This window comes from Macrobrachium nipponense, chromosome 44 (genome assembly GCF_015104395.2).
Source record: "Macrobrachium nipponense isolate FS-2020 chromosome 44, ASM1510439v2, whole genome shotgun sequence".
In the NCBI taxonomy this organism is placed as follows: Eukaryota; Metazoa; Arthropoda; class Malacostraca; order Decapoda; family Palaemonidae; genus Macrobrachium; species Macrobrachium nipponense.
Genome location: NC_087221.1, coordinates 49413590 through 49439084, shown reverse-complemented (window position 1 = coordinate 49439084; position 25495 = coordinate 49413590). Strand labels below are relative to the sequence as shown.

Here is a 25495-nt window from a genome sequence, read left to right as displayed (position 1 = left end):
GAGCAGTACGAATAGGAAAAAGACCGCTGGATAGACCAAGAACGAGGTGAATAGACATAATTGTCAGGGATCTTGAGGATGAAATCCACAACTTAGAGGAAGCAAGGGAAATGGCTCGGGATAGAGACAGATGGAGAGGAACTGTATCAGCTTTATGCCACTGGCCAGTGGCGGGAAGATAAAGTAAAGTAATATATATATATATATATATATATATATATATATATATATATATATATATATATATATATATATATATATATATATATATATATATATATATATATATATACATATATATATATATATAAATATATATATATATATATATATATATATATATATATATATATATATATATATATATATATATATATATCTATATATATCTATATATATCTATATATATATATCTATCTACTATATATATATATATATATATATATATATATATATATATATATATATATATATAAGCATCCGCTCGTAATGATATGTCGTACTTCCTGAGATGACTGAAAGATTCACAGTTATAAAAAAAACTGGAGCATTTAACCGATAATAATAATAATAATAATAATATAACCCTAAATAATAATAATGATGGCCAGGAACTAATATGTTCCCTGCAGCAATAATAGATAACACTTATGAAAAGACCTGGGGAGCTCAGGAGGGAGCAGCAATGGGTCACAGTGAGGCTATAAAAGACGACATAGCAAAAGAATGGATATGAATCAGCCAATTTTTTTCCCCAACTTAATACAATATGAGTTCTACATTAAATTCAAAGATTCTCTCTTCTTCGGCCTCAGCTCAGTAAGCATTGTCCCCCATGCTGAAACCCCACTCTGGAACACTTCCACCCCCTAACCCCGCCGCCAACCCCCCTCACACACTCGTTGTTACCTAAGGTAAGGTTCTCCGGGGTTGCACAAGGCGAGGTTGGTTCTCATTTGTACAGCTGGGTATGAGTGACCTTAAAAGCATGACCTTTTTTGCCCTCAGTTTCGTCCTTATTATTACAATAATCATAAGATAATAAACTACGCTTCCATCTGTAAATACCGGTCCATGAAGGCTATCAAAATTTTGCCCCCCTAACAATAATACCCATTTTTCCGCCCTAACCCTTGATTTTGGCACCAACACAGCGTCGCGTTGACCCCCGGGGAAGAGAATTCCTGATTGACACATCACCGAAAGGTGAAATCCTATTGGCCACTGCGAGACGTGCTGAGCCAATCTGAGCCCGTGTGCATTTGGTGGGCGTGGCTTCATCACAGAGCATTCTACAAAAACAAAATGAGCATCACAGCCACTGGAGGAAAGAAGCGAGTTTATGTAACCCCCCAAAAAAAAAAAAAAAAAAAAAAAAAAAAAAGAAGAAGAAGAAGAAGAAGAAGAAGAAGAAGAAGAAGAAGAAGAAGAAGAAGAAGAAGAAGAAGAACTCGCCGCAGAAAGTGTATAAAATCAGGAAACGACTTTGCCACAGAACTGCACCTACATTACTCTGCACTAGATAACAAATAACGTAACATCCTGCATTCGCAGATCATATACAACTCTGCAGCGAAGGGAACAATAAAATAAACAAACTTCAATAAAATAAATGTATGCTGGTTGAACGACAGGCGGCAGGCAGATCATGAGAACAGCGACAACATAAAATTAATCAAATACAAGGAGAAATAAAAGTTTTTAAATACGCTACAAATTCCTACGAAAAATAATGCAAATGGAAACACAATTTTATATAATCTGTGCACTCCAATATTATTACTGTTATTAACAGTATTATGATGACTATCTTTTATACTACCTCAGCTATTGCGTGGATAGTGCCGTTTATTCATTTTCTTTAGCATGTTGTCTAATGTATCTAGATTGTTTGTGTTACTGTCTTATTTTATATATTCCATGAATATGGCCCTGAGCTGAAATAAAGGATATTATTATTATTATTATTATTATTATTATTATTATTATTATTTTTAAAAAATGGGCAGAAACGATAAAAGAGAAGCTTGTATTCAACATGATAATGAAAAGACCACGTAAGTCATGATATAAAAGACATAAATAACGTAAATAAAATGATACTCGTCAAAATGGGGCAACAACAAATAGGAAAACAAAATCCTTAATAAACAGGAAAATAGGAAAAACCCAATAGCATTTACCTAGATGGAAAAAGAAAAAACTCGAAGAGCGGAAAGCGTTAAGGTTTAATGAGAAGGAATGTCACGTAGCCATAAATAATTTAGACGAAAAAAAAAATAATAAAAAAAACTAGACATTTCCGGGTTTATTCCATCCATTAAGAGCAACGGAGGTCAAAGCAGAGAACAAAACTGCCCATTATAAGCACATTCTTGGACCTATCACAGCAGGAATTTTACGATAACACAATCGCCAACCCCCCCCCCCCCCCCCCCCCCCACGCACACACACACACACATACACAAAGAAAAAAAAACATTCGCATTAGTTTAGTGTCTCCCTTCTGTTCTGAATAATCTGCCCAACAGACTTAATGAAAACAGTTCTAAAGTAAACCGAGTTGACGAAAGCATATCACAGAATTCTTTGATGTAACAGGATGACCCAGAATGCTCCTAAAGATAAAACACAGTCAGTAAATAACACTCCGCTAGAACATGACCCCCAATTTTCTTAATAAAGTAAAACATGCCCCCAAACAAACTCCCAGAACTGGACGATGCCCCAAAACAGAAACGGTGAACTAAACTTTGTTCCAACATAAGTTCCTTGAAATGGAAAAAGTGTCCTTACATAAACTTCTCGAACTAAAACACTTAAAATACGTAAAATATCAAAATACTACTACTACTACTACTACTACTACAACTACTACTACTACTACTACTAATAATAATAATAATAATAAAACAAAGGATAATAACAATAATATAGAAGAAGGCTGGTCAACATCTGGAATAAGAGGAATAACAGCCCCCAAACAGAGCAGAGGCTGGCAGACCAAGTAAGGAACATAAAGAAAAAGAACTGGCTCTCCCCAACAGAAAGAGAAGAACTGGAAAGGGAAATGTCACAAGACAACGAATTACACGAAGACGAACTGAGAGACGATGCCACAGAAGGCGACAGGGATGATGAGGTATCAAACAACGACACACGAAGAAACACAGAGAGGACGGAATGGGTAGAAAAGATTAGACAATGGATGGAGCCAGATACAGAGAGAACAAAGATCCCCTCCATGAAAGCCTACAACACCAAGAAATTAAGGGAGAAAACAAGTGAGGTCAATGAAATAATGGGCATGATATACACCACCAGTATCACATAAAAAAATAACTTGGCATATGCAGGAGCAAGATTAGTAGCAGAACTGATGGGGATTCGAACACCAACGCCACCAGCACAACCAACCCAACAGAAACCAAAACAGCAACCTCCTTGGAAAAGGCGCCTGGAAAAGCAAATCATGGTGATGAGTTCTGACTTGAGTAAACTGAAAGAGATGGCAGAAAAAAGGCTAAGAAGCAAGAAAGCAAGGGAGGAACTCAACGAGAAATACAAAGTACAAGAGAGGGGACTAAACAACACAATAGAAGATGTAAAACAGAGGCTTAAGGCCAAAGCCCATAAGATCCAACGGTAAATGAACAGGAATAAGGGATACCACCAGAACAAACTATTCGGAACCAACCAGAAAAGACCATACAGCCAACTAAGAAGGGAAGACAACCACCAAGAAATTCCTGAAGCCGAACCAAGTAAGAGATTCTGGGAAAACATATAGAGCAATCCGGTATCACACAACAAACATGCAACATGGCTCCAGGAAGTCAAGGAAGAAGAAACAGGGAGAATAAAACAAAGAGTCACAGAGATCACGACAGACACAGTCAAACACCAACTAAAAAATGCCAAACTGGAAAGCCCCAGGTCCCTATGAAGTCCATGGATACAGGCTCAAAGGCCCTACACCCACGAATAGCAGAACAACTCCAGCATTGTATCTCAAATCACCATGCACCCAAATGGATGACCACAGGAAGAACATCCTCAGTACAAAAAGACAAGAGTAAGGGAAATATAGCCAGTAACTACAGGCCTATCACCTGCCTACCAATAATGTGGAAGTTACTAACAGGTATCAATCAGTGAAAGGCTATACTACTACCTAGAGGAGACAAACACCATCCCCCACCAACAGAAAGGCTGCAGAAGGAAGTGTAGGGGCACAAAAGACCAATTCCTGATAGACAAAATGGTAATGAAGAACAGTAGAAGGAAAACCAACCTAAGCATGGCATGAATAGACTATAAGAAAGCCTTCGACATGATACCACACACATGGCTAATAGGATGCCTGAAAATATATGGGGCAGAGGAAAACACCATCAGCTTCCTCAAAAATACAATGCACAAAAGAATACAATACTTACAAGCTCTGGAATAAGACTAGCAGAGGTTAATATCAGGAGAGGGATCTTCCAGGGCGACTCACTGTCCCCACTACTCTTCGTAGTAGCCATGATTCCCATGACAAAAGTACTACAGAAGATGGATGCCAGGTACCATCTCAAGAAAAGAGGCAACAGAATCAACCATCTGATATTCATGGACGACATCAAGCTGTATGGTAAGAGCACCAAGGAAATAGATACCCTAATCCAGACTGTAAGGATTGTATCTGGGGACATTAGGATGGAGTTTGGAATAGAAAAATGCGCCTTAGTCAACATACAAAAAGGCAAAGTAACGAGAACTAAAGGGATAAAGCTACCAGATGGGAGCAACATCAAACACATAGATGAGAATGGATACAAATACCTGGGAATAATGGAAGGAGGGGATATAAAACACCAAGAGATGAAGGACACGATCAGGAAAGAATATATGCAGACTCAAGGCGAGACTCAAGTCAAAACTCAACGCCGGAAATATGATAAAAGCCATAAACACATGGGCAGTGCCAGTAATCAGATACAGGCAGGAATAGTGGGATGGACGAAGGCAGAACTCCGCACCATAGATCAGAAAACCAGGAAACATATGACAATACACAAAGCACTACACCCAAGAGCAAATACGGACAGACTATACATAACACGAAAGGAAGGAGGGAGAGGACTACTAAGTATAGAGGACTACGTCAACATCGAGAACGGAGCACTGGGGCAATATCTGAAAAACAGTGAAGACGAGTGGCTAAAGAGTGCATGGGAAGAAGGACTAATAAAAGTAGACGAAGACCCACAAATATACAGAGATAGGAGAATGACAAACAGAACAGAGGACTGGCACAACAAACCAATGCACGGACAATACATGAGACAGACTAAAGAACTAACCAGCGACGACACATGGCAATGGCTACAGAGGGGGAGCTAAAGAAGGAAACTGAAGGAATGATAACAGCGGCACTAGATCAGGCCCTAAGAACCAGATATGTTCAAAGAACGATAGACGGAAATAACATCTCTCCCATATGTAGGAAGTGCAATACGAAAAATGATACCATAAACCTCACAGCAAGTGAATGCCCGGCACTTGCACAGAACCAGTACAAAAAGAGGCATGATTCAGTGGCAAAAGCCCTCCACTGGAGCCTGTGCAAGAAACATCAGCTACCTTGCAGTAATAAGTGGTACGAGCACCAACCAAAAGGAGTGATAGAAAACGATCACGCAAAGATCCTCTGGGACTATGGTATCAGAACAGATAGGGTGATACGTGCAAATAGACCAGAAAGAAAGTATCACTCATTGATGTCGCAATACCATGGGACACCAGAGTTGAAGAGAAAGAGAGGGAAAAAATGGATAAGTATCAAGATCTGAAAATAGAAATAAGAAGGATATGGGATATGCCAGTGGAAATCGTACCCATAATCATAGGAGCACTAGGCACGATCCCAAGATCCCTTAAAAGGAATCTAGAAAAACTAGAGGCTGAAGTAGCTCCAGGACTCAAACAGAAGAGTGTGATCCTAGAAATGGCGCACATAGTAAGAAAAGCGATGGACTCCTAAGGAGGCAGGATGCAACCCGGAACCCCACACTATAAATACCACCCAGTCGAATTGGAGGACTGTGATAGAGCAAAAAAAAATAATCATAAATTAAAGAAAAAAAAAAAAATAATAATAACAAAACACAGACAAATTATAATGATAATACAAATATAATTATAAAACCCAAAACAAAAAAACTCCTGAACTAAAACTCTGTTCCAAAATAAATTCTTTTCAGTCAAGAACAGCTCTGAAATAAACTTCTTATGCTAAACCAGTACCAATATGGACGCCTTGAATTAAAATACCGTACAAAAATAAAATCCTTGAACTGAAAAACAAACTTCCCCAAAATAAATTTCTTTGCGCTAAACACTGCTCCACAATATACTCTTCGAGCTAAGGCTGTCCTAAATTCAGTTCATTGAACTCAAACTCCGTCATAAAGTCAACGCTTTGAACTAAAACACTGTCCTAACACAGAACACCTGCTTCCAAAATAAACTCCTCAAACCAAAACTGTCCTAAAACAGAATCCTAAACTAAAACAATGACACAGAATAAGCACCTTCAGTTGAAACGTCTATAATCAACTTCTTGAATTTAAGCACCATTCCAAAATAAAAACCTTGAACTTAAACCCTCCCCCGCAAATATATCCCTCGTCCAGTAATGAACTTCAGGATACAAACCAGCGTGCAACAATGAATTCCTTCGCTTTATACAGTCCCAAATTATCTCTAAGCCCCTGAAATATACAATCGCCCGAAAATAAACTTCATGAATAAACTCCAAGCCCCTGGACATACCCTTGCCCAAAAATAAACTTCAAGATGCAAACCAGCGTGTCAAAATACATTCCTTCGCCACATACAGTCCCAAAATAAACTCGAAGCAAAACGCTGAACAAATATGGATCCAGTCAACTCAATTATCTATCCCAGCGCATCTACAAAACAGCCTTAAAATAAACCATTCTCTCTCGAATCCTCCGACCACACTCATTCGTGGACCTAAAATAAAGCTGCCTGAACCACAACCTACAATCTCGACCACAGTTCTCCTCCTCTGCCATTGAATGGGCCCAAATCATCGCAACATTATATTGGGGCATGAGAACATTACAGGGTATGAAAACATTACCAAACCGAGCCCTATAACACGCCCGCCCACTCCCCAACCCCACACCCTCCTCTCCCTCCAAGACCCATGGGGGTGGGGGAGGGAAGATGAAAAAGAGGACCCAACCAAAGCCTACGAAGCTTCCACGCATCCTATAACGAGAAGGAGATGAGGAATCTAATCTGGAGATTTTAAGTCCTTTTTCCTTGTCTGTTTTTTTTTTTCTTTCTTCTTTTTTTTTAACTAAGGGGACTTGATCACGTAGCCGAGAGAAAGCAGAATGAGAGAGAGAGAGAGAGAGAGAGAGAGAGAGAGAGAGAGAGAGAGAGAGAGAGAGAGAGAGAGAGAAATAGCATAAAACAATACCTCTGCTCCCAAATAATCAGCAATTTTTTTCAATATAACTTTTAGACAAAATATCAAGAAGTATTTGAGTGCGACTTTTCCACGTGGTCCTAACCACTACAGCAGAAACACGACAAGATGGACGCAATCAAGATCAAAGCTAAAACTAACACAATCAAGAAGAGGAAAGCTCAAATGGACACAATCAAGAAGAGGAGGAAAGCTCAAATGGGAACACACCCAGGACGAAAAAAGCTAAAATGGAAACACAGTCAAGAAGAGGGAGAGAGGTAAAACCAGAACATAATCAAGAAGAGGAAAGCTCAAACCAGAGCATGATCATGAAAAGGAAAGCTAAACTGACAACACAACAAGCTAAAAAGAAAAAATTAGACCATGATCCTGACGAAAAAAGCTTAAAAGGAAACACAATCAAGAAGATAAAAGCTAAAATGAACACAAACAAGAAGAAAGCTAAAATAAACACAATCAAGGATAGGAAAGCTAAAACTTCATATAATATAATATAATATATATATATATATTAATATGAGTGTGATGTATCACATGTACACATCTCAAGCCTTACAGTCCCTTGGATGCTCTATGTCCTATGTATCTATCTTTCTAGGTCGCGGTGATAGTGAGGAATGGTAAGGGGGGGGAGGTCATGACCACAAAGGGTGATGATAAAAGGCAGCTGCTCACAAAGGCCGCTCCTCCCCGCCGATTAGTCATAATAATACTTTAGGGTATTACTTAGGTATTATCTATACGCCCGCTATCACGCTGAACAAGTCTGAAAGCCCCAAAAACTCTTGGTAATATAACAAAACAGACTCCTTGATACGTCTCTGTTGCTTGAGAGGAATCCAGGGATTAAACAAGTGTTCTCTTACTCCTTTTTAATACCGCACAACGCTTCTTATGGAGTTCAGGGCTGCCCTTAGGCAATTGTTGTTTATTTGTTTGTATGGTGTTTTTACGCTGCATTGAACCAGCGGTTATTCAGCAACGGGACCAACGGCTTTACGCGACATCCGAACCACGTCGAGAGTGAACTTCTATCACTAGAAATACACGTCTCACTCCTCAATGGAATGCCCGAGAATCCAACTCGCGGCCACCGAGGTAGCAAGCCAACACCATACCGATCACGCCACTGAGACGCTTCTGCCCTTGGGCAAGACCGCCTAAGCTTAGCAAGCTTTAATCCCGACCGGACATTAAGTTGACGTGCAAGAAGAAAAAAAAATCAAGTTCAGAATAGTTAACTACAGATCAATATCCCATTTAGGATGACGCATTGTAAACTATTACAATATCTTTCTATTTTTAACGATTACAATCTCTATTTACCGGTGCAATACGGTTCACCCTTATATTCCTTCAGAGTGACGCCGATTATGGTCTAATGGGTGACAAACTCTACGTTTGCACCTCGCCACCTTCGGCCCAGCATCTTTCCTAACTTAGAAATGAATATACTGTCACACTGTGCCTAGTTACCTTGGCCTCAGATTAGCAACGGTACGTATTAATCTTCACGGAGTCGGGATGGCGTCCTCTCCCCCCTTTTACTATTATTATTATTTTTTCATTAAAATTTTTTATACTGCCGTCATTTCTTACGGTATGAGTGCACGACAATTATACTACAACAATGGTTAGTTCTAACCAAGGTACAATGAAACTCTAAACAGAAACACACACACACACACACACATATATATATATATATATCTATATATATATATATATTATATATATATAATATAAATTATATATCTAATAAAAGGAGCCCATAAAAACACCAAAATATAGAGAGAATAGTACTATATTTCAGAGACTGCTGTCTCCCTCTTCAGGTAGATGAAATCTACCTGAAGAGGGAGACAGCAGTCTCTGAAATATAGTACTATTCTCTCTCTCTCTCTCTCTCTTCTTCTCTCTCTCTCTCTCTCTCTCTCTCTCTCTATAAATAAATATATATATATAGTATATATATATATATATATATATATATATATATATTTATATATATACATAATTTTTTACACACGTTTTTTACTGCAAAGAAATGAATTGTAATTTTTTTTAGTCCTCACTTCAGTAATCAATTATGTAGGGCGCGGTATGTATGCTAGTTCCACTTCTTTAGCTTATACGATATCACTACCATCTGCCATGAGAAACAAAATATTCCAAGCATTCACAGTCGAGGAGTTAATCAATGAGTACTGTGGAATCAAATCACTTATTAGTAAAGACCATAAGATAAAAAAAAAATAATAAATAAATAAATAAAATAATGGAAGAAAGCAAGCACTACCATCCGCCATGATAAAAATATTCCATGCATTCACAGTCGAGGAGTTAATCAATGAGTACTGTGAAATCAAATCACTTATTACTCAAGACCATAATATGATACAAAAAAAGAAAACCAAGGGAAGCAAGCAAGCACAAGTCCTTCCTACAGTGACGTGAACCATAATCACCGCTGTTGAGAAACATCCACCACCACTGTACAATCTGGAAAAATGTGGAAGCTTGCTCTACTCTTAATAATGAAGCAATTATTTTTTTTTTTTTTTATAAAATTAAATTGACTTTGACTATTGCCTATTTGAGACATGCCAACCTTCGGTGCGTTGCTCACCAGTTTAAGCAACAATGACGAAACAATAATTAGAAACATAAAGAAGAACCTTTATAAAAATCAACGCAGCTGAGGCAGCAATTACTTTCAATATCACTATTTATATTATTTCGGTAGATGAAACCTACCCACATGGAACAAGCCCACCAAAGGGGCCACTGACTTGAAATTCAAGCTTCCAAAGAATGCTGGTTTCAGCCACCACCGTTAACCCCACACTGCAGTAGTAACTGATCATGGATACAGAGCCAATGATTTTACGATTTTACGTAGCCCTGGGAGAGACGCGAACCAGCAGCGACATCTGCATGGCATTCCATAACGCTAACCACTATCCTTTTCAATTTCGGAATCTATTAAATTCTACCTTCAGCCACAGTTCGCCTCCTGAATTTCATGGAAAGCAATCAATTATTTTACTTTTTTTTTCTTTATTTATTCATTTATTTTTTTTAGATCTTTTGGTGAATCAAGCGCACGAACAGACAAGAGCGAATACAGGATCAACAAGATTCCCGGTTATTACAATTCACGATTCCTACGCCTGGAAGGATTAGCTACCTATTCTATACTCATTCCCACCTCTGGAAGGTCCTGCAACGAAAAATCCTCTTAAAACGTTGTACTCCACAAAAAACTGATACTTACACTTCCATCCCAGCCTCTCTCTCTCTCTCTCTCTCTCTTCCTTATTATTACTTATTTTTCTAAGAAGTGTTTTAACATGGATTAATGAGCCTTTGATACCATGCATTCAAGCAACTCTCTCTCTCTCTCTCTCTCTCTCTCTCTCTCTCTCTCTCTCTCTCTCACCACAAGACAATCACAGCCCGTGAAACTGTTTCTCTCTCAGTACTACATAGACCACAAAATATGAAACAGGAGTCACACAAATCAATCCTAAATGAAACGGGTCCCATACGGGAAGAACGTTTTTTGCGACACCAATCGTCAACTCTTTAACTATCTTAATACTGCAGAGCGTTCGGGTTCCCCCTGGAATCCTCGAATCCACAGCCGACATCATGATGCTCAATGGCCCCACTAACTAGGAAGGGCTTCCACCGGATTATGTCCAATGGGCGAGGTGAAATCTGTCTGTGCGGTATTCAACTGTCAAAAGGGACGCGATACTTAACCACCTTCGTGTACGCTTTTTCACCCGATAATAAAGGCCGTTCATTTTTCTTCCCTCGCGATTGACCGAGTAGACGTTTATCACCTCTTTTTTCATTTCGTTTGTCAGTACGATGGGAGGATTACGCAAAACGATGCTGGTGTGAGATTCTTTGACGCACGAGATGGTTGAGCAACTTTTGGGGGACGAGGGACCTTTTGGAAGACAGATTGCTCAGTTTTGGCACTGATTTGCGGTTTTGAAATACTTATTATTATTATTATTACTATTATTATTATTATTATTATTACCGTTACGAAGAGGAAAGTATCTACATTTAAATCTTACTATAATGGCCATAACGTTATGTCTGTCCGTCCGTCTGTCATTCAATCACGGCCAAACGGCTGGTCCGATGGGCATGAAACTTGGCAGGGTTATAGTGCGGACCCCTAAGATGGTTTATAATTGGGTTTCATCCTACCTCCCCCACTATCGGGCGCGTAACCAGCTAGTAAGTATAATGATGACTTAACAATTGCTAACCGCCGAAACTAAGTCGACAGTTACAAACTACTGGGTTTTCGAGCAAAGTAGCAAGACGCCCCCGTCATTGCCACAGAAAAAAAGTGATCTGCTGGATATTGTTACAACATACTATTGGTAAAATGACCGATGGCTTGCTAAGGGTAAAAGGCTTGGATCTTGTTAGGTTAAGTTGCCTGCATCATTTGCCACTGCATAAACAGAACTGACGTCAACCGTTACGACCAATAAATGACATGCAATTGAATGAGTGATATATTACCGTTCACTCGATCAGTTAAGTTACTCAGCAATAGTTTTGGTCGGAGCTCGGACGGGTGAACATAAGCTACAGACATGCACTGTAGGTACAGAGGAAGCCTTTACAATTATTGATTAGTGCACCTCATACGGTGCACTGTAGGCAATACTCACGGTTCTTACAGCATGCCTTCGGCACCTAGCTGCCACCCATTTCGTTCCTTTTACTGTGCCTCCTTTCATATTCTCTTTCTTTCATCTTACTTTCTGCCCTCTTCTAACAACTGATTCATAGTGTAACTGCATTGAGGTTTCCCTCCCGTTACACCTTTCAAACCTTTTACTGTCAATTTCCGTTTCAGCACAGAATGATCTCATAGGTCCCAGTGCTTGGCCTTTAACCTAACTTCTATATATTTTAATTTAAATATAAAAAGAACAATCAAGACACGAAAGCAAATTAAGAACGTGTTCTCTGCAAAACCTTGTGTAAACAAAGCTCCAACTTGTAATAGATAACTAATGTTGTAGACTTTAACATGTTTCCGATTTATTAAGCGAAACACGTTTAGTGAAGTCCCTCATATTAACACCGACACAGAAAACAGGCACAGCGCCATAGAGAATGGAAATTATCGGAAACTACGATATACTGTTCGCTCTCTCTCAGTCGCCAGAGTGAATAATTACCATTCAAACATATCTGAGTTTATTGCACCTATAAAAAATATTTGCGAATAACCTTAGTGATGTTTTAAAACTACAGTAACTGTAGTAATACGTTTCAACAGTTTGCGGAAAATGGATTCACTTTCAAGGTTTTTTTTTAGGGATTTCTCCTTCAAACAAAATATTTACCGTAAATTTCATCTACTGAATCTATTACCTCCTTTTACTTCGTTCTCCTGTTCACACCTCATCAGATTTTCCCATTCCACCTTTACTTCTAGCCAATACTCAAACCAATCAAAATGATTCACAAACCAATACCTAAAAACATCAAACTATAAAATTCAAAACATCAATATTTGATCCTTAACAAAAAGTGCATCGAAAGGTGAATATGTACAAACTATAAATATGCTGTAAACAGTATAGTATACATTAATGATTCTCTTAACAAATATACCAGTTGCACGAAAATAACCCCCACCAAAACATGTATAAAGTACAAAATGAAAAAAAATCTCTACTCACGCTTGGGCATCACTCTCTGTCGTTCCTGGGGCAGTTGGGCGAGACCAGAGCTGTTGGCCTGTGTGGAGAATCTGCTGCAAAGAGCGATCAACACGTGGCAGATCTCCCCCGCCATTCAAGTTGCTAGCAAGGTGTTCTGCCTGCTGCAACAGCTCTTGTAAATTCCGACCACTCATTGCAAATCTGAAACGACAACAAAAATTCTAATGAAAGGCTACTACATCTTTGGCTCACGTCTATTTTCTAGAACATAATTTCAAAGGTTCGTTTTCTTGTGGCCATATCTCAATTAAAATGTTTAATTGGAAATTCACATTCTAGATCAGCTGAAACCACCAATACTGGGGAATGAACACCAAATGACATTCAGAAAGTAGAAGCTGTGCAGTTTCCAACACATTCACGTGATGGAAGGCTTAAATACCTTTCCTCTTGGACATCAACTCAAGACTACAATAAAACTGTACTACTAAATACTACTCTATTTACATGATGCTATCCTGTCAGCTTCCACACGAACTATGGCCAAAATGGAAACTGAAAAACCTGCTTCCATACTACAAATGCATACACTTTCAGTAATATCGCATATGAAAGTATAGTACTGTATTTTCTAGTCAGCAAAAACAATGAAACATGGCAAGGTAGACTTCTACGGTGTATAGGCCTTCTTGCACTTGAGGATGTTGGAGTCCTCCCATAATCTTCTCAACATTTGCCTATTACTTTCTAAGGCATCTATGGATCAATGCAAACATCAAATGAAAAATGTTATTGTTATTATACAATTAAGTTTGTTCATACTTACCTGGCAGATATATATAATTAAAGTGCCCGCCCTCCTCCCCTCAGGAGACGGGCATTAATAAAATATGAATAGAAAATGGGAATGGTTCCTGATATCCGCCTCCCAGCGGCGGGAATGGGTACTACCACCTGGCCGCCCACTGCGTGTGCCGCGAGTTTTGAAATTCTGTCGGACTTCAGAAAATACAGCTATATATTTATCTGCCAGGTAAGTATGAACAAACTTAATTGTATAATAACAATAACATTTTGTTCATGCCACTTACCTGACAGATATATATATAGCTGAATCCCACCTTCGGATGGTGGGAAGAGACAGAATAGGATTTTTTAGGAAACTTAAATTAAGTAGATGATATACATCTTGGTTCCTTACCTGTTAGCAAAGTAGACTCTGTGATTACTGTCACTTAAGCCTGCTTTTTGCTTAAATCAGAGTTGCCAGCCAGGTGGAGACCTGTAGTGCTGGTGCGCTCTGGATGATCTGTCAACGGGTACGTGACCTCAACGTGACCAGACCATCGAGCCATACATATGAGGGCAACGAAGCAACTGACCACCACCTGACCAACTATCCAAAGACCCCTTAAAACTAACTAAAGGATGGGAGATCTTCACATAAGACTCACCACAACCTAAAAACACAACAATAAAACTAACCTAAACCTAACTAAAGGATAGGGAAAGAGCTACTTCCAGACCCCAAGACTGTGTCTGCAGAAACGTATGGCCCCAGGGAATTACAGTCGTCATAAATCGTTCTCACATCTCTTAAGTAATGAGAGGCGAAGACGGAGTTACTCCTCCAAAAGGTGCAATCAAGAATGTCCTTGATTGACATATTCTTTTGGAAGGCAAGAGAGGTAGCGACAGCTCTAACTTCGTGAGCTTTCACTTGTAAGAGGCTCAAATCAGTCTTCTGGAAAGATGAATGAGCCTCTTTAATGACGTCCCTCAGAAAGAAAGCAACAGCATTCTTAGATAAAGGTAACTCTGGTCTCTTCACAGAGCACCAGAGATTACCTGAGGGACCTCTTACCTCTTTTGTTCTATGTACATAGAACTTGAGAGCCCTGACAGGGCACAGGGCTCTCTCTGGTTCTTGGCCCACCAGACTTGACATACCCTTGATCTCGAAAGTTCTCGGCCAAGGATTAGAAGGATTTTCATTCTTCGCCAAGAAAGTTGGGCTCAAAGAGCAGACAGCATTGTCTCCTTTGAATCCCACTAAATTACTAAAAGCTTGTATTTCACTAATTCTCTTAGCCGTCGCCAGAGGACGTCCCCACAACCTCCAAAGGTCTCGACACACGTCCTTGTTTAAGGTCCATTCCGTCGGTAGGATTTGTTCCCGACGATTGAGAAGATCGGCCCTGACGTTTTGCACTCCTGCAATGAACCTCGTCAGGATCGTAACCTTTCTTCTCTTCGCCCACAGCAGAATCTCCCTCGCCAGGAAAAACAAAGTTCTGGAGTGTGTTCCTCCCTGATTCTTCAAATAAGCGAGTGCTGTGGTATTGTCGGAGTTTACCTGAACGATCTTGTTCTTCAAACTCCTTTCGAAGAACTGCAGAGACAGAAAGATTGCTGCAAGCTCTTTGACATTTATGTGCCAGGCTACCTGTTCCCCTCTCCAGGAGCCTGACACTTCCTTCCCTCCTAGTGTTGCTCCCCAGCCCGTGATGGAAGCGTCGGAGAACAACACTAGGTCGGGGCTCAGAAGACTTAGGGACAAGCCCTCCTGTAGTTTCTGTGGGTCGAACCACCATCTTAGATGGCTCTTTAATGGATGAGATATTCTCAATATCGCATTGAGATCGTCCTTGGCCTTCCATTCGTCCGCAAGGAAAAATTGGAGAGGCCTGAGGTGCAGTCTTCCCAAGGAAACAAACCTTTCTAGCGATGAAATGGTGCTCAGCAGACTCATCCATTCCCTCGCCGAGCAAGTTTCTTTCCCTAAGAAGGCCGAGATCTTTTCTAATCCTAGCCGCTGACGTTCCTGGGACGGAAACGCTCGAAAAGCCACTGAATCCATCTGAATCCCCAGATACACGATGGACTGTGTCGGGGTCAGATGCGACTTTTTGAGGTTGACAAGAAGTCCCAGGGACTTCGCTAGGGCTAACGTGAACTGCAAGTCCTTCAGACACTTTTCTCTCGACGACGCTCTGATAAGCCAGTCGTCGAGGTAAAGGGAAACTCTTATCCCCGAAGAATGTAGCCACCTCGCCACATTCTTCATGACTACGGTGAACACCATTGGAGCCGTGGTCAGGCCGAAACACATAGCTCTGAACTGCCACACTTTTTTGTCTAAGACGAACCTTAGGTACTTTCTTGAAAGAGGGTGGATCGGGATGTGAAAGTACGCGTCCTGCAAGTCTAAGGACACCATCCAGTCGCCCTGTCTCAAGGCTCCCAGAACAGAATGAGGCGTCTCCATCGTGAATTTGGTCTTTTCCACGAAAAGATTGAGCCTGCTTACATCTAGAACCGGACGCCAACCTGACGACTGCTTTGGTACTAGGAAAATCCTGTTGTAAAAACCTGGAGACCCCAGGTCTGCGACTTGTTCCACCGCTCTTTTTTCGATCATTTGTTGAAGGAGATCAAATAAAACTTGTTTCTTCTCTCCCTGATAGGATGGAGAAAGGTCTCTGGGAGTCGTAGAAAGAGGAGGAAGATCTAAAAAGGGGATCTTGTACCCCTGCTCCACGATCTTGAGGGACCAAGAGTCCGTGTCTCTCTCTCTCCATGCTCCCGCAAAAAACTTCAGTCTGGCTCCGACTGGTGTCTGAAGGACATGCTTCTCACTTGGAAGGCTTTGATTTAAAAGAAGCTCTTCCTCGTGAAAAACCTCTCCCTCGAGGAGCTGCTCTCGAGGGAGGAGCCCCACGAAAGGGCTTAACCTTCTTCGGCGGTCGAACAAAAGCTGAAGAAGTGGAAGGGACTGCCGAACGTCTCGAGGACTGGGCTAAGAGGTCCTGCGTTGCCTTTTCTTGCAAACTGCTTGTCAGGTCCTTAACCAAAGTCTGGGGGAAGATATGGTTAGAAAGAGGAGAAAAAAGCAAATCCGCTTTCTGAGCTGGAGTAACTGAACGAGCCGTGAAATTGCACAGCAAAGCTCTCTTCTTCAAGAAGGCCGTCCCAAAATGAGAGACGAGCTCCTCTGAACCATCCCTGACGGCTTTGTCCATGCATGATAACACGCTGGACAGCTCCCCCAGACTGAGAGATTCTGGGCTTCTCGATTGCAGATCCAGAACTCCCAAGCACCAGTCTAGGAAGTTGAAAACTTCAAGAGTCCGGAGCAGACCCTTCAAATGATGGTCCGTCTCCGTAGGGGTCCAGGTCACTTTAGCAGTGGATAAAAGGGACCTCCTCTGAGAATCCACCAAGCTGGAGAAATCCCCTTGTGCTGAAGAAAGGATTCTTACACCCACGTCTTCTTTGGTTTTATACCACATACCCCCTTTTCCGCTGAGTCTAGCTGGAGGCAGTGCAAAAGTTGTCTTGCCTTGATCTCTCCTTCGTTCCATCCAGTCCTGGAGTTTCTTGAACGCCCGTTTAGTGGAGAGCGAAGTCTTCATCTCGACAAACTCCGGAGTCTTACCAGTCTTAGAGGATGAAAACTGCGAAGGAGGAGACTTGGGAGCTGCAGGCTGGGACTTGTCCTCGAAGGATGAACGCAACAGCCGCACGAGAACTTTATAATCCGAGATTGAAGAGTCAGCAGAAGGTTCCTCTTCAACAGAGTCAGCAGGACTACTCAACTCTCCTTCTCTAATCGGAAGAGGAGACCGCCTCTCCGGAGAGGGCGTACGTATGTCGGGTCTTGCCTTAATCAAAGACCTCCTATGCTTACTGGAAGAAGCCTTATCTAGGCTGTCTTCTTTGTGACGTTTACCACTCGAAGTAGGCAGAGCGTCCTGACGGCGATGAGCGTCCTTAGCGACACCCGAGGCAGCCTCACTTGCAAGAGAAGCGTCCTTACGTTTCTTAAACGAAAGGGAAGACATTTTATCCGGAATACTCGCCTGTGCGCGCAAACCAGCGTCTTGAAGTACAACTTCTTCTTGGCCGGAGTCCCCCAAAGCGTCCTGAAAAGCGTCCTGGCGAGCGTCCTGCCGAGTGTCTTCAAAAGCGTCCTGACGAAACGTCTTCTTAGAGGACGAACGAGATCGGCGAATCGCCGAAGGAGACGCAATCGGCGAAAGAGACGAGCGAGGAGAGGGAGAAGGAGACTGCTTCGTCCTCTTGACGGGCAGTCTAAGGTCCTTCCTCCGCTTAGGCTCGACTGCTGCTGGGCGAGTCCTCTGAGCCATAAGCGTCGATAGCTGGTCCTGAAGGGACAAAAGAATGTTCTTCGTTGGAGAAGAACGAACAGAGGGAGCAGGACTGATCCTGCGAGAAAGACGAGGGCGAGGGGACGCCTCCTTCCTTCTCACAGTACAGCTACCTGCTTCCAGGATACGCGCCTGTCCCGCGAACCGCACGTCCTCATCGGAGGAGATCTTACCTCTTTTCTGAGGAGGAAAAGCGTCATAAGCGTCCTCCGAAGAAAGCGGCGATACAGGACGTGAAGCGTCCTCAACACGAAACGTCCTTTTCAGCGGATGAGAGTCTCTCTGAGAGCTCCACCCCTTGCGCGGGGAGGACGCTTCGGAGGACGAAAAACAGTCCTTAAGGATGCGCGCCTGTGCGCGCTCCTTGACAGCCTGGGACTTTGCAACAAGGCCTGCCGAAGGGACGCCAGATGGGTGGGGAGCCCCCGTAACCCTCTTGCGGCTTTCGACATACCCTCTCCCTGAGTCTTGGGAGTCCGATAGATGTCTAGGCCTAGAGGCATTATGGGGCCGATCTGACGCCCCCTCCACAACACTAGGGGCACGATCACACACTTGAACTGAGCCAGTTTCCAAGGCTTTCACTTTGGTCTCCAGAGTGCGTAGAGATTCCAAAATAAGAGAGAGAGCATTAGCTTCTCCCGACACAGAATCAGGGCCCGAAGGCAACACAGGTTTAGGAGATGCAAACTCTACAGGTGTTAATACAGGCGAATTATTACCCTTACCTTTGGTAGAACCACTCCTGTAGGAAGACCTCTTGATTCTATCGCGTTCCAATTTACGTCGATAGGAATCATACACTCTCCAATCATCATCGGTCAATCTCTCACATTCATTGCACCGATTATCCACCAAACAATTATGCCCCCTACAACTCATACATACTGTGTGGGGGTCTACCGATGATTTCGGTAGCCTCACCTTACAATCAGTCCTCACACACACTCTGAAACTCACTGCACTTTATCCCGACATCACGTTTACAGAAAAGCCAATCCAAAGTCAAAAAACGGTCCACTATCGCGTATGCCAATCCAACAATCCAAATCAATACCAAAAGACAATCAGATACTTAAATGCGAGCCAAATCCAAAAAATCCTGAGCGGAGGTCTGTAAACAGTTGTTTACCGACCGGCGACAGAAAAAAATATGAATAGAAAAATGGAATGGTCTGATATCCGCCTCCCCAGCGGCGGGAATGGGTACTACCACCTGGCCGCCCACACTGCGTGTGCCGCGAGTTTTGAAATTCTGTCGGACTTCAGAAATACAGCTATATATATATCTGTCAGGTAAGTGGCATGAACAAACAATGTTTTTAAAGAGCTTGGTCCACTGGTTGTCTATCAGTGGTCACATTCAGTGACAAACACTATACTCGGTTTTTTCCATCTGTCCACCCACCTGTGGTGTTTCGTATGGTAACACTGTGTCCCGGGCTTTAGATAGTTACATTCAGCTTACATTCAACAATAATAATAATATCCTATTTCGAATATTAACGGTGTAATTCGCATGCAGTAAATTATTAAAACACCTTTCAGTTGCAAACGCACACCCAGATATCCTTTTATTTACCTAAAACTTACACAAAACGTAACTATCTAAAGCCCGGGGCGCAGTGTTACCATACGCAAACGCCACAGGCGGGTGGACAGATGGAAAAAAACAGAGTACGTAAAGTCATATTGGATTTTGGTAAATAGTAGACATCATCTGACAACAGACAAAAAGTCCTATAGCAAGAAACCCAATATTGACCTGAATGAAATAGCAATTGCCGGAAGGATTTTTCTAGACCAAGAATGACATGGCAGAATTTGAGACAATCTGAAAATTTCCCAGATATACAAACCTAAAGTCTCTTACATGGATATATTTTTGGCAAAAGCTGGTCCACTTGCTTAAACTTGGTAGCATGGTATAGAGAGAGAGAGAGAGAGAGAGAGAGAGAGAGAGAGAGAGAGAGAGAGAGAGAGAGAGAGAGAGAAATGTTTTACATATGCCTATAGTCATTATTCTAGGATAAATTGTATAACTTTACAATAAAAAAAGGGGGCCACAAATGTAAATACAAGGAAGTCAGTCTATTAGTGCATAAGCATCATGAAAATGCATGCAGTGCTCCTCAATATTACTGGTTATATGGTTATTGCATTTTCATTATTCTGTTGCACTTGTAATTGCACAGCATTCATTATAAAGTAACATTACATATATGAAACCTTTTGATGCCTCGCATTTGATGACAGTAGTTACTTGATTATGACTGTGTACGTGATTTCCCCTTGGGAATGAGCATAAACACACAAAGAAAAAAAAAACAATTAATATCAGAAACATAAATCATGAACCAATGCACAAACGAAAGGCGGTAAATATTCCCATCAGGACGTGTTAGTAATCTTCAGTTTTACCAATATAATTATGTACCCGCAATTTTAATTAAGGGCATTTCTAAGGAATAGCTCTTCACAGACTATTGCATTGGAAATTGATTTTTCCTATACTTTTAGTGTTGCTGATAAAGTATTTGGTGTTGTTTATTGTTGGTCAATTATCATTAACCTAATATCTACACAACATGGTTGGGGACCCTTTGGGAAAGCGGGGTTTTGCGTGGGGGAAGGCACTGGGAGAACTGAGCTGCTATGTTGTTGTTAAGGAATGGTTCCTTATTTAAGATGGGGTTAGCTAAGGAAATATATAAAAAATGAACTATAGGCTAGCTGCTAACCTAACGTACCCTAACCTATCCTAACCTAGCAGGCCATGTTACTTAGCTGGGGCCCCTGTGTAGGAATCTCCACTTTTTACCAAAAGCTCCCCTGCAGCAATGTGTATGCGCAACAAAAAATAACCTACTATAGGAAAAATCAATTCCCAGGGTAATGAGGAGCATTCCAAAGTAACAGGCTACTCCATGCAGAGCTGTTCCAAGGTAATTGGCTACCCCATGCAGAGCCATTCCAAGTTATTAGGCTACCCCATGCAGAGCTGTTCCAAGGTAATTGGCTACCCCAGGCAGAGCCATTCCAAGTTATTAGGCTACCCCATGCAGAGCTGTTCCAAGGTAATTGGCTACCCCAGGCAGAGCCGTTCCAAGGTAATAGGCTACCCCATACGGAGCCGTTCCAAGGTATTAGGCTATCCCAAACAGAGCTGTTCAAAGGTAATAGGCTACCCCAAGCGGAGCCGTTCCAAGGTATTAGGCTACCCCATGTGGAGCAGTTCTGTATTTCTACCAAATAATTTCCCAACAATTTTAAAGATTGTCAACTTAGGCCTATTCACTCAATGGTTGGGTGAGTAATACAAATTAGGCCTAGTACGGTAGCTATCAGGTTTGGACATCCAAAACTAGGCCTAGAATGACAGCTATCAGGCTTAGCCATCCAAAACTATAGACTAGTACAGCAGCTAGCTATCAGTCTTAAGGCCAGTTTACACTACGCTTCAGCGCAAGCTGCATGCCTCAGACTCATCACCAACTCCTCCCAAATTACTGTTAGCCCCGCCCTCTTGAGTGCTCCCCAAGACGTACGAGACACCCCCCCCAACGCATCAAACTGAGCTTGATGGCTGAAGCCTGCAGGTGCCACTCAGACTCACTCCGGCGACAACTACTCACTGGTAACATGGAATGGAAATGAGAGGAAGTTATTTTTCTCATAGATGCTTATCACCAATATCCGTGTCTATGGAATGTAAAATTACAAGAATATAAAAAAACAGCTCGCTGAAGATACCTCCATAACTTCCCTTGGTCCTTCACTGTCGAAGCCAATTGTTTGTCCATTTCCTTTTCTTGACACAATTAAGCATTTGATCATACATGTGTGCTACAACAACGGCAGCACAGGCAAATTCTTTCTCGTCACTGCTCATCGTGGCTCTCAGGAAGATACTGTTGCCGGTCGTAGTAATCACATAGGGGGAAACAACCGAATGGACTAGCTGATCCAGTCTTGTCCACTTGTTGATCCACCCTCCAAAAAAGTACTTTTGTTTATTTCGAAAGGAGAGTAGAGGTCTTGAGGTGTTGCTCCCACCACCGATGACTCATGAATGGTGCCCATCTCCGGTGTCAGGACGTTTTAAAGTACTTTTTTGGAGGGTGGATCAACAAGTGGGCAAGACTGGATCAGCTAGTCCACTCGCTTGTTTCCCCTAGTGTAGAAGCAAGACGTGCTATGCAGCATGAAGCGTCGCCAAGGTGGGCAGGCATATGCTGGTAGAGGTGACTTACCAATGCGGCGCAGCAAAAGTGATAGTGTAAACTGGCCTTTAGACATATAAACTAGGCCTAGGTATAAATGCCAGTTATCAGGTTTAGACAAGCCTACAAAACTAGGCCTAGTAACGGCAGCTATCAGGCTTAGCCATAAGCCTACCGTCTATGCCTTGACCAAATCTAAGCAAATCCAAAGGCTAGGCCTACAGCAAGCGATTTTCAGTGCAAAAGCGCAACCACAAAGGAAATTTAGGCTACGGTCAAGTGAGACAGACAAGAGGTTACGAGAACATACGTAGCCTAACCTAGTATTCCCAGTCGTAGATAAGACAGCCCAAGTTAGCCTACCTAAGCTACGTTGTACCCGTAATCAGACATGAAAGAAAACTGGAATCGTTTCTGAGAAGCGCTAAAATGGGAGTTTGCGACAACCAGGCTTCATAGTATTAATCTAAATACAGAAAAATACCTTCTTAGTCTAAACCTAGAGCTGGTTACGACATCTTGCAAGCAACGTCAATTACACCACATAACCAACCCCTAAATCACGTCAATTTCTCTAATTACCAGTAGCACATGTTTCGCAAATGTTACGAAAGATATATACAAACCTTTTCTGACAGAAACCGGTTGACGAAGAGGAAATTCAACGCTTAAAACAGCGCCGACAATTCACACGAAATTGAAAAACACGTTCGAGCGGCCGTCGAGGATTGTTTACAATCTTAACCGCCAAGTATGAGCTGCGAAGGTCGCGTTCCTAAGCTACAATTGTGTTTACGTCTGCCAAAGAGTTTTTAGTTTTCCTTTTGTTCGTGGGAAATGTTTATTAATATTGTCTACAAAAATATCTTAATTTAATTATATAGTAGATTTGATAATATCATACATCTGCATTATCGGCGATTTAACATTATCCTCGATAGGTAGATATGTAAACGTTATTTTACTGAAAGTTTGTTAAAAAACGCACCCGTTTCCTCTTCTAGATTTCTCGCAGTTGACGTGAGGGCTCCAACCTCCAGGTCGTGTCCCACGATTACCGAAGCTTTATCTCTTCACTTATTTCATTTTAACAACCAGTGGAATCTTGATGTCAACCATTGCACGAAGTAGACAATATTAGTTACAAAACTGAGGCTATGTTCAACACTAAGACAAGCACCTTTGTTTACAGTAGATGGGTTGAAAACGGAGAGACAAGTGTCCCATTTGTTCGTCATCACACATCAATCGTAAGGTACATTCCATGAAGGTAATTTTTTCCACAATTTCCCGAAATAAGTAGTCGTTACCGTTTTAGACAAAACCTAGATTAAATTAGCTTGATGGGCTGTATCAAAGAATCTTAAATTGGATTTACAAAAAGTCCTTTGGCCTAGTGGTATTACATACATACCTTTCAATATCAGGTTCGCAAACTACGATCATTATCTAATGATGCATGCTAGAATTATCATTATTATTACCTTTTAAAATTAAGCCTGAGAGCTTTACGATCATGGCCTAGCAATTTACCGGCAACCAACGAATCAACATTACTCTAGAATTCTTAAGTCATTTCGATAAAAGACTGTTTTACTGATATTCATTTTCGTTTCTAGTTGTTATATCGTACGGTTAATTTTTTGTTCATCGGGTATAACAAGGAATAGAGAGAGAGAGAGAGAGAGAGAGAGAGAGAGAGAGAGAGAGAGAGAGAGAGAGAGAGAGAGAGAGAGAGAGAGAGAATATCTGATGAATGGTTTAACATATGTCGGTGAGGATAAGCTTAATCGAGGACCTTTCGGTTTAAATTAATTCATAATATTGAATCTAACCGAGCACTATTCACTCAAGTCTATTCTTTCTTTCTCTTCCAGTTCCCGGCTGCAACTTATCATGAGAGAGAGAGAGAGAGAGAGAGAGAGTTAAATGGATCATCATTGATGATACTATTATGGCGATTACCGTGCGTTCTTTGCTACAGTTATAATAATAATAATAATAATAATCAATAATAATAATAATAATAATAATAATAATAATAATAATAATAATAATAATAATAATGTTAAAAAATATCCACAATTATATATTAAAATATATTTCTATGTAAAGATATATAACAAAGACTTTCGAACACCTTGAACGTTCACTGAGGAGGAAGACCGTTCAGGTGTTCGAAAGTCTTTTTTATATATTTTAACATGTAAATATATTATTAATATATAATTGTGGATATTTTTTTAACAATTTGTTTTTCACGAAACTATGAATTTCTTAACAACAACAACAACAACAACAACAACAACAACAATAATAATAATAATAATAATAAATAATAATAATAATAATAATAATAATAAAATAAGAATTACACTGTTATGGCATGAGCCACAGCTTCAGATCGCAAGAAATACACTTGTATAAAAAAAAAATATTTACCTATAAACGAAACTGAAGTCAAAGAATAACGAATGAAATATACAAGGGAAGGAAAGTTACACAAAAGCAAAGAGACTCAGACGCAAGGAAAACTGGTTGTATGGGTCCCATCCGGACCCCATCAAATGAGCAGCGCGCAAGTTGACCCACTGAGGCACCAAGTAGTTTGGATATTCAAGTCATTTTAAAAGATGTTAATTGAAGGGAATTGGAATAGGAGCCTCCAGTTTAGATGAACCAATACATTTATGTTCGTATATACAATGACAGAGCATTCGTGCCAATTATTGTACATTTAATATGGGTCAAGAGTTGATTCACTTGATAAAAAATAAAATAAATCACTTGTATTTTGGTTGACTTTGCTGACAGGGGCCGGATTCGCCGACGAAAAGAGCAATGAAATAATAATGAATGAATGAATGAATAAATAAATAA

At 41.0% G+C, this 25495-nt stretch overlaps 1 protein-coding gene across 1 annotated transcript in view; it reads right to left on the bottom strand.

Moving 5' to 3' along the window:
* LOC135204338 (nuclear pore complex protein Nup93-like) overlaps positions 1–23372 on the bottom strand; it is a 312709-nt gene extending 289337 nt beyond the window's left edge. The window contains 2 exon segments of the mRNA XM_064234528.1: positions 13240–13422; positions 23242–23372. Of these exon segments, the coding sequence (XP_064090598.1) occupies positions 13240–13415 (176 nt within the window). The 5' untranslated portion in view covers positions 13416–13422; positions 23242–23372.
* Positions 23373–25495: the final 2123 nt, after the last annotated feature.